The 10,527-nt window shown below is 43.4% G+C and overlaps 1 protein-coding gene across 5 annotated transcripts in view; it reads left to right on the top strand.

The window, feature by feature from the left end:
* Positions 1-1,099: 1,099 nt before the first annotated feature.
* Positions 1,100-10,527, top strand: part of AP1S2 (adaptor related protein complex 1 subunit sigma 2) — a 31,177-nt gene continuing 21,749 nt past the window's right edge. For 4 of the 5 annotated variants that reach the window (XM_058800203.1, XM_058800201.1, XM_058800205.1 and 1 more), the window contains exons 1-3: positions 1,100-1,273; positions 2,253-2,431; positions 9,532-9,640. In XM_058800203.1, the coding sequence (XP_058656186.1) occupies positions 2,253-2,431; positions 9,532-9,640 (288 nt within the window). In that variant the 5' untranslated portion in view covers positions 1,100-1,273. Of the gene's footprint in view, positions 1,274-1,727; positions 1,785-2,252; positions 2,432-9,531; positions 9,641-10,527 lie in introns of those variants that run through there. The other variant, XM_058800202.1, reaches the window with a different exon arrangement.

The raw sequence follows: 10,527 nt of genomic DNA, 5'->3' as shown, positions 1-10,527 counted from the left end.
AGCTGTTTCAGCACGCAGAGCCTCTGTAGATACACACGAATGATAATTTTAAAACCAAGCATTAATGAAACACAACACCGCTAAATCCCTGTCGGCGGCTGGTCCTGCCAATCTAATTGCAGTTCGCAATCAAGGTGACTTTAGGGGAAAAACCTCCCCATACAGGGTCGGTCCCTCAGAAGGACAATCCCCTCACAGGGTCCGTCTCCATACAGGGTCGGTCCCCTCAGGAGGACAATCCCGTCACAGGGTCGGTCCCCATACAGGGTCGGTCCCCTCAGAAGGACAATCCCCACACAGGGTCGGTCCCCTCAGAAGGACAATCCCCTCACAGAGTCGGTCCCTCAGAAGGACAATCCCCACACAGGGTCGGTCCCCTCAGAATGACAATCCCCTCACAGGGTCGGTCCCTTCACAGGGTCGGCGCCCTCTGAAGGACAATCCCCACACAGGGTCGCTCCCCTCAGAAGGACAATCCCCTCACAGGCTCGTCCTTCTCACACGCAGCCCCACCGCTCCCGCCCGGCGCGCGCCCCCTCAGCCTCAGCCTCCGCCCCCATCCCTCCCCGCCCCCCGGGCGCGCACGTGCTGAAAGCAAACACGGCGCGGCGCATGCGCGGTTCGGCCGCCCCTCCTTTACCCCCCCGGCTCGGGGCTGGCGGGGCCGGGGGAGGAGCCTCAGTCTCCGGGCGCCTGATTGACTGATGTCATTTCCCCGGCTCCGTGCCGCGCCCGCCCATTGGCTGCTCCCGGACCGCTATCTGCACCGCGCCGCCTGGTTGGCTGTTGCCGCGCCGGCCGTTGCCTTATCGCAATTCGGGCCACGCGGATTAGGGCATCTAAACCCCGCCTCTTGCTCCAGCCCCTCCTGCCGCCAACACCAGGTCCGCCTTCCCCGCCTTCTCCCGCCTCTCATTGGTCTGGAACAGCTTCGCTCCTCCCCCCCGCCCGCGCGCTGAGCTCTCCGATTGGGTGACAGCCGAGCTCTCCCCGCTGCCCCCCTCCCCGGCCGCTGATAAAGTTTTGTCCGGAGGCGCTCGGGCCCCGCCCCCTCTATCCCGGCCCCGCCCCCCGCTGTCCCGGCCCCGCCCCTGACCTGCCCGAGGGGGGGCGGCCGTTGAGGCGCGCGCGCGCTCGCGGCCGCGGCACCTCCCGTCCCCTCCCGACCCCTCCCTCAGTCCCGCTCGGCGGCCGCGGCGGCGACATCGGCGGTACCGCTGTGGGCAGAGGTGCCTGCTTCTTCTCCGCCTCAGCTCCGCTATCCCCTGGCACGGTGAGCACAGCCGCGCGCAGCCGGGCTCTCCTCCCGAGCCGCCCGCTCCGCGCCGGGGGAGCCGGGGCGGTGCTGGGGCCGGCGGGGAGGCGAGGCGGGATGTGGGGAGGCTGCGGGGGCTGCGGGGCTCTGCCCCCGCCCTGGCACCGCGGAGCCGCTGCGGGCGCGGCCGCCGCTCGTCGCGGCTGGCGCTGGTCACGCTTGTCACCCGGGACCAGGCTGGGCTTTAGCATCGTATTTCATGTCTGTCATATTGCCTGGGAAACTTCTCCAGCCTGATACAACTTCGAGCAAAAAGGCAAAAGAAAAAAGCCTGAGCCTTTTCATTTAATGTTACCGCTGCTGGAAAACACAGCCCGGCAAGTTCCTCTTAAAATATAATTGCAACATCACTCCTTTAGAGGAAGCGAGAGCTGGAACATAGGACCGCAGGGAAAGCACTTAATCTCTCCTTTTGTGTAACGTGGGAAAAGACTGGGCTTTTCTGTGCCGTAGGACTCTCCGCTGGGAGGTTTGATGTCTTTTAAAGTATTCCGAGGCTTTTCAGAAAGATTTTAAGTGCAAATTGCTCCTCTAAGGCTCCAATCGGCTGAATTGGAAATGAGGTTGGGTATTGGAGGAGTCTGCTGTGTTGTTTTTCTGTCATTTTGGGTGGAAAACGCAAATGAAACCATAGGAGTGCTGGACGTGGCTGGTCTGAAATTGGGGTGTATTCACTCCCCAGCCCACGGTTCTGACACCCCTTGTGAAACTTGTGTGCGCTTTCTTCTGCCTTGGGCTTGACTGACCTTGCTCTGCAGAATCCTTTGTATCATTGCTACTTCTTGTGTAACATCTGCCAGTGCTATAGAAATACATAAAATAGTTATAGAGTTTTGGATGTCCGACTTTCTTCCTGCTTGGTTTTTCTCAGATCTTTTCGAAACTCGGAGACTGAGATTAATGCTTTTCTTTTTTTCCCCTCCTTCCAATTCAACAGATGCAGTTTATGTTGCTTTTTAGTCGCCAGGGGAAACTGAGACTCCAGAAGTGGTATGTCCCATTATCTGACAAAGAAAAGAAGAAAATCACAAGGGAACTTGTTCAAACAGTATTAGCCCGCAAACCGAAAATGTGCAGCTTCCTGGAATGGAGAGACCTGAAGATTGTCTACAAAAGGTGATTCTGTCTCGCTAACCTCGTAATTGCCATACATTACAAACCGTGTGTTAAGTAACAAGAAAATAATGAAGGTTGTTCTTGTTTTGTTGTTTTTGTTTTGTTTTTTTTTTTTTACTTCCCTCTGCTGGTTACAGAGAAGACTGACTTTTCTCTTGCATCTAATTTGATAACCAAGCAGGAGTCATTCATGTGTGGAAAATCACTCATGCATTGAGAAATGTACTGAAGAAATGAGCTTTCCTCCTATTTTTATAAGGAGTGGCAGTTCTTCTTGGTAGTCTGTTTAGATTCACGCAGTACGTACATGCTTCATATTTGTACACATTTCAGATTTAATAAGTGATAAAAATTTTATAAATATTTACCTCAAGAAGTGGCTTCATAAATCACCTGAAAATGTAACTTGCTTTTAAAGGCTTCTAGAAATAAGGAGATAGTTTTTCATAGTGCTTGGTTTGGGTGTTGCTTTTTTGGGTTTTTTTTTTTTCCCCCTGTATGTTAAAAAAGCGATTTTTTCATTATTGAAAAAATCATGGCTAGCTTTCTTTTGATGGCAGTACTGTATAATTTTCTTAATGATAATTTCATTTTTCAGGTGTTCCCTAACCTTTGTAGGAGTATTTGGCAGGCATTTTTAGCTTTGTGCTGATCTTTAGAATGTATCAGAGTGTAGTGGTGTGAGCATAATTCTTCTCCAGAAATAACAGTAATCCTCCTCCTGATGTGGTATGCTGCATCTCTTCCAGCTAGAGGGGGTGCTACAAAGGCTTGAGTTATCTCTCTTCCCTAGTTAGTTGTAAACCTGAGAGTGTTTATGCATTCCTGTTTTCTCATGGAGATGGTAGATAGTTTGTGCCCCACAGTAAATATTGTTGTATTCCCTGTAGATAGGACAGAAAGGACTGGAGCAGAAATGAGCAGTTTGTAGCTCTTCTCCAGGATAAGCAATGGGTAGTATCAAATATGTTTAGATGTTTTCAGTGCTACTCTCATATATACATTGGTTTGTGTGAAGATACATGTGTGAGTATTGCTGGTCTGCCTAATGCATGCAGTTCTTCAACACAGGAGAAAAGAGGAGAAACAATGCATGAAGCTATGCTAATAGCAGACACAGTTTCTCCTGCCTCTTGATTGCCTCACAAAACTCCTTGAACATGTATTAGACAAGCTTGCTCAAACACTTGTGTGCTTCCTTCCATGTTAATGCCTGCAAGTGCCTTTTCAGCTGGGCATTCATGTGACTAAATCAGAAAAATGAGACATGAGTAGGCCAGCCTGTTTCCTTCCTTACCCAGTCTTGAACAGCAGTAGTTGTTGTGGGGATGCTTCCACACAGCTGCTTTCCCTCCCTGTTTGTTGCTGTTAACAACTCCTTGCCACGTCCTTTTGTGTCCAGGAGCTGGTGGAAATTGGGGTAGGACTGTTTGAGTTGCTGATTGTTGTGGAGTTCTTGCATCTCAGTGTTGTGTTGTGGGTCCTGTGGTCAAGGAGAATGAAGAAATTTGCTGGGAGACATCTATGTCTGGCTAAAAATGGTCTAAGTACTGCAGTCTGTCTGCTGGACTGCTGGTGTGCACAGCTGACTGCAGTAGCTTATTTCACTCTCTGCAGACCAGTCTGGCACAGAGAGCCTGTGGAACTGCTGAAGATGAGCTTGTACCAAGCTAATGAACATCTCAACTTTTGTTTTGACTGAAACATCACCAGAAGGACTAAGTGTAAGAGGTGATAGTTTAAATGTTGGTATCTGGTAACACTAATAGCTCTTAGGTTTGTGGGACTTGTTCCCATCATTGCATCATAGTTAAAGATGATGAGCACCAGCTAGTATGATTTCTTTGTAAAGGGTGACTTTTTGTAGCTGAGAAGGTGATGGGCTAAAAGCAAAACACACCAGAAGGAACTCTGTGGCTTGTGAAATTGCAAAAGGTGCTCACAGTTCCTCTTGAGCATCTCCAGAGGATTTCTGCTAAGATTTGTTCTTGTCTGATCCATTGCTGGGAATGATCTGAACCTGCTGGTACAAATGTTTTACAATAGAAGTTCTGAAAGGATGTGCCTATTGCTATTTTGCATCTTAAATTCTTGGAATTTAAGTGCTGTTTCTCTTTTTAGAGTGTGTTTGTTGTTCACATGTAGGAGAATTGAACCTAGATATTGCAGTATCAGAACTGTATTCAGGGTCTCATCATACCTTTTTGAAGGAATAAAATGAAGTTAAATGCAGCAGTTGGCAAGACAGGAGCTTTAACTTCATTATGATACTTAACATTTATTAAGACCGCTGGGCTATTTTGATTAGCCTCCTTAGCTCTGTAGCATTTTCTCTGTATGGGAATTTTTCTGAATTTTCAAGGAAATAGATCTTAAAATTCATCTAAATGTAGGTGATGTAGCTTTTATTTCCCTCTGGTTTCATACATGTGGCATTTATAATGGCTGCAACACAGGCTCAGTCATTGCCTTATGAAGTTTTTTCCTTCAGCACTACAGAACACAGACAGAAAGGTGCCCAGCTTTTGTCATGGTGTGTGAATTGGCTTCTATGTATTCTGTAGCTGCTTTGGAAGATAGTTTCTCAGGCTGATAGACACCAGAAGATTAAAAAGAAAATGTGGGCTTCTAACTTCAAGAAGCATAGAGATTTGAAGTGACTTGCTGGGAAAATAAAAAATTAAATATGGGAAGCCAACCACAATTATGGTGTATGAAAATAGAGGGGGAGTCATCTGCAGACAGCTGATTAGAAACTTAACAAGCACAGCTGATGTATGTGCTCTTCACAGTTTGTCATTTAAAAAGTAACATAGTGGTTTTGGAGCATATAGGGTAGAAGTTCATGCAGCTTTCCCCCTGTGGCAGAAAAAATGTGTTAAATGTTAAAATTTCTAATTTTTTCTTGGAAGACTTCTGTTCACAATTGTAACTTCTGGCAATATGAGTTATTTTCATTGTGTAGTATATTGCAGTCAAAGTCAGAACTTGGAGAAAAACCTCTTCTGTATAAATTTTACTTGGTTAGCATTTGTTTAGCTGCTTTCACGGGACATAGTTTAATTATTTGATTAAGGATTGTGGCTTTGCTTTTATGTGTCAGTTTGGAACTGTATTTGGAATATGATATTATGAAACTACAATAGCTTTTGCTGCTCTTGATGTGGCAGTTGTCTTTTACTTTTGCACGACATAACCATAATCAGAGATGATGTTAAAGATTCAAAACAGAGTAAGTTTTAAATTTTCTTTCTACCCTCCCTCCACTGAAAGAAGCAATGAAAGAGTCCATTGTGCAGGTACTGTGTCTCTTCAAGTGTTGAGAGCTGAAGGTACAGCCATGTGGCCAGTGGGATGTGCCCAGCTTGGCATGATCCTTCTTTTTTCTTATGTATAACTTAGCAGCCAGTTGTACCTCTTCAAAGTATTACTGTGATGTTAGTCAGGGAGCTTTGTAAAACTGGCTGAATGCAATGATTTTAGTGAATTAGATACTTGGACTGGATAAATTTAATTAGATCAAGTCTTCTTTGTACAGAGTTTTAGTTTGTGTGGCACTAGGAGGACCTTTGTATCAAGAAGCAACAGCTTTGTCTTAGAGAATTAGCAGAATAAAATTTATGTTCATTTTGAAGCTGCTGGGGACTATAGCCTTGCTGAAATAAGAAACTGGAAAAGTGCTTCACTTTGATAGACTATATCCTGGAGCCTCATAGTTCATGGTTTTTTAAAGAAATGTGTAAAGTTGTGGGACAAGAAAAAAAACCTTATGTCAAGCACAGCATATTAGTTGTCCCAGTTTTCATTGGGTTAGCTATCAGCCAACCACAGATTCTTGGGCTCAATAAACACGTCTGCCTCCTCCTTGTCATTTAGAGTTCAGTTCTGTTCTTGACAAATTTTGTAAGCTTTAAACTTCCACAATTAGGATCTACATGCCAAGTGACTTAGATGCTGACAGACTTATGGCTTGTTTGCAGGCTTAGCTGGTGCTGAACTTGCAGGGATGACTTGAAGCAGGTGTTCTCTCATGAGGGAGAGCAGCTCTGAGCTGGTAGGATTTGGAAGTTGTGCTCTGCCCACAGTGACCTGATATCTCAGCAGAGTTACTGAGCCTGGCTGTGAGAGCAGAAGAGGAGAACTCTGCTGAAGTATTGCCTCCCTGTTTTGAGGCTTCCCACTGCTGAATTATTGCAGCTCTTCAGGGAAAGATGCATGGATTTGTTTCCTGTCAGAAAAGAAAAATCTCGAGGCCATCTGTCTGAAGGCAGGAATTTGCATAAGTATTTATATCTGCTGTGTTACCTTTTGGTTCTTTAATCCTGTATTACATTTTCAGGTAATTTGATCCAAACATTGTTTGGTCTCTCTGGTTTTGGTCTCCTTTCTGGTAGGTGGAGGATATTTATCATAAAATATTGCCCTCATTTCCTAAATGAGGGCAAGCAGCTGAATTGAATCTGATGTTTATTTTAATAATGTTTAGTGAGATAAAAAAAAGACCAGAACTACAATAGGAATAAAAAAGGCAGAATGTTTCTTACAGACTACACTTTATTTACTTCTGGGAATGTACTTTTCTATCAGGGTTTGCCTTTTCATCGGGTGCATGTGAAGGTTTCTGTCAGGCCCATTAAGAAGCTGTTTCTGCAGAGCAGAAATCTTTTTGAGCCCAAGTAATCTACTTTTCTTTGTGTGGATACTGTCCATGTAAACTTCTGCACTTGGCAAAACTTCCAGTGCCTTTCCTGCAGGGGAAAAAAATTAAAATAATGCCTCTGAGAATTTGGATCTGAAGCATTCCTTTGTAGTATGCTCATGCCCTTTGGTATGACTTGTTTTTACTCTTCTGCCTTTTGCCATTCAGGCTCATTAAATCTGCATTTTTTTGCTTTTGTTGAGTAGTGATCCATTAGTCATGGTTGCTACTTAAAAAATAAATACCAAAATATTCTCTGCATATAATAGTAGATACCCATGCTTCCATTTTGTGTTGATACCCACTGAGTAGTTTTTGTTTCTTGGTGCTATTTCTCCAGAACTGCAGTTGGCAGGGCTTGAATGTGCAGTCTACTTGCTAGCTGCCAAATACAGTCTTTTGAAAGTATGTTTTGTGCTCTCTTAAATGAGGACACTGAGAGCAGACCATGTTCTGAGAAAGTATTTAGTGTTGGACTCCCTCTCTCCCGTCCTCCCTTCTTTTTCCATAAAATAGTTCTGTGTGTCAAGAGACACTCCTAAGTACTAGAGGAGCAGAGATGGAGTTTCCCATGTGGATAAACTTAAAATATTTGAGTCAAATTTGGTTTGTAAGGTCTGCTGGTACGTGGTTCAACTTGTGCTTCAGCACTGTAAGGAAACAGTTGAACTGCACTTCATCATAATCAGTGCTGCTCTTGTGCAGGTGATGAAAGGCTTTGTTTAGATGGATTTGGCCTGAGTGCTGGTGATTAGTGCAAATATCAAATAATGTGTTAATGCTCCTTTTTGCTACAATGAAATATGATAACATGGAGCTTGACTTACAGATTCCTCAGTAAGTTTGAAAGCACGTTTTTTCTTTATAATATTTCTTTCCAATACTTTTAAAAATAGTTTAGGTTCCTTATACAGATTGAATGTTGCAAGCTACTACAATGATTGTAAATGTCCTTGAAAAATTAGTGAGGCATAAACAGAGCAATGCAGAATCAAAAGAACTGTGCTCAGATAGGACTTGTGATGAGCTGATGAATCCCTGTGGTGAAGAGATGAAAGAGAGAGGGAATGAAGGTGTCCTTCGCTGGAGGTGTCTTCCTCTCTTTCCCCATCATGTTTTGTGGTAGGACAGGCAATAATATTTTATAGTAGTTTAAAGATTTTGTATAAGAGCTATTCTGATTCATCTTTCATGTTGAAGCTGTTGCAATTTGATTTGGAGCAGAGTGGGAGAAGGGGGGACATTTTCAGATCATAAATGGCACTGGATAGGTGTCTTGGAGATGAATATCAACATAACTGAAAACACAGCAGGGTTTTCTCAGAATTTCTGACTTCTAAAAAGTCTGACAAGTCCCAGCTGATAAAATATGTTGCATGTTTAAAAGATGGATGGATTTCTCTGTATGGGAAAAACTATGCACCTTAAACTAGGTGTTCATATCTGGATGACTTATTTTTCAGTAGGGTTGGCTGCACAGGAGTGCTTAATGGGGCCAGTTGTCCCCTCTAGAGGCAAACAAAAGCTGTTTCTGGTTTATGTAAATTAGCAGTTACAACAGGTGGCACTTGAAATCTGCTTTGTGCCACATATGACTGAAAGGCATATGGTTTTGGCATGTTAGAAAAGACTAAATGGGGTTTTCAGCTTTCATTCCTGCTTTGTTTTTTTATTTTATTAGGTTTCTTTAAACATGGCTTGAACAAATATATAATAGAGCACAGCAGAATTGGGTGGTCTTTTTGTTAAAGTGGAACTGGATCATATCTGAAGTTATGACTCCCTGTCTTCCAAGATGGAAGTGGATTGCTAGAAACTGTTTGATGGCCTCTCATCAGTCTGATGCTAGGACAGTTAGTAGGAATTGCATTGTTGACTTAGTAGTAGTTGGGGTGGATGACATTGGTGTTGGTTTTGGAGATTTTGAGTTTTTAAAATTCTCTATAAAGACCAAACCCTAATTGCTAATTCAGTCTATCTTTCTTGAAGCATTATGGTTTTTATTATCTGTGTATAGCTTACATGATGAAAGTTTAACATGGGATCAGTTGGTTAATACACTGGTGTGTGGATGTTACAGAGAGAAGAGAAGGTATGTAATCTCAGAACTCTGTCATGATACTACAAATCAAATATATTTAGTTTTCCAACTACCTCTTTGGCTATTTTAGTTCTGTCAGCTAAAGGATGGCAGAGAGTGAAGTCATGCTTGACTCAGAGACATAACACCCATGTACATGTGTGTGTCTTCTGGTCTGTCAGCCATTCTTTGGCAGGACTTGCTTGGTTATGATTGGGATACCAATATGCTGAACTTGAGTATGAAGGACTGCTGAGAATGTGATACTCCTCATTTTGCTTATGTGTGTATGCTAACATCAGGATTATTTTGTTATTACAGATATGCAAGCCTCTATTTCTGCTGTGCTATTGAAGATCAGGACAATGAACTAATAACTCTGGAAATAATTCATCGCTATGTAGAACTTCTTGACAAGTATTTTGGCAGTGTGAGTTAAGTTTCTTTATGTTTTGGCATTTCTTTTTATGCCCACAACATTTTTACAGGAACATAACCAACTAGTAATTGAAAAGGTGTGTTTAATACTTCTGTGTGGCTTGCTTGGGAAACTAAGCTGATGGTTGCCTCTATTAAAATACAAAATTAAATTATTGATTTATAGGACTTCCACTAATCTGGTGCTAATTGCCTGTATTTGTTTCATTTTACAGTAGTCTCACTTGGGTCAGATAAAATCTTACTCTTAACGGGAAGCTTTTCTTCCCCTGGCACTGCTTTAGTGTGAGCACCTCTTACATGTGCTTCCAGAGGAGGCAGTTGGTTGTGAAGTGGCAGGAATGGTAAGCAAAGGTGTGAGGGACATCTGCTTACCCAGACAGCAAACACAAACTGCTACAGCAATGTACATGAACACTCCTAGAAAAACTGCTGCTCATTCTGCCTTCCTTCATAGTCCTTCTGACTATGAAATGCAGACTGAACAAGAAATCTGAGATTATTTATTTTCATATCTCTCTGTAAGACTGTGTGAGCTGCCTCTGCATACTGCAGGCAACAAGAGAACTTCTATAGGGAATATTCTCTTGTGTCTTGAGGAGCTGTGCCTTACAGACTGCTGTGCATTGAAGCCTTTTTAACAGTGAAAGCTTTTTTCAGAGGTTGCTGTAGCTGTTTTTAACTGAAGAAAAAGTCTGATTTTTTTTTTTCCCTTCGAGATATGGTTTTTATTATTGCCCCAGTCCTTACAAGGTTGCAGCCTTAGGCTAACATCTTGATTTGGTAAAGTTTGGTGAAGCTGTGAACAAGTTTTGTGAGAGGATATACCTCAAGTGAGAGTGTCCTTCCACTTTGCAATAATGCCTGATGTTCTTTTTA

Source organism: Ammospiza caudacuta, chromosome 2 (assembly GCF_027887145.1).
Source record: "Ammospiza caudacuta isolate bAmmCau1 chromosome 2, bAmmCau1.pri, whole genome shotgun sequence".
Taxonomy (NCBI): Eukaryota; Metazoa; Chordata; class Aves; order Passeriformes; family Passerellidae; genus Ammospiza; species Ammospiza caudacuta.
This window is presented reverse-complemented; position numbering and strand designations above follow the sequence as displayed.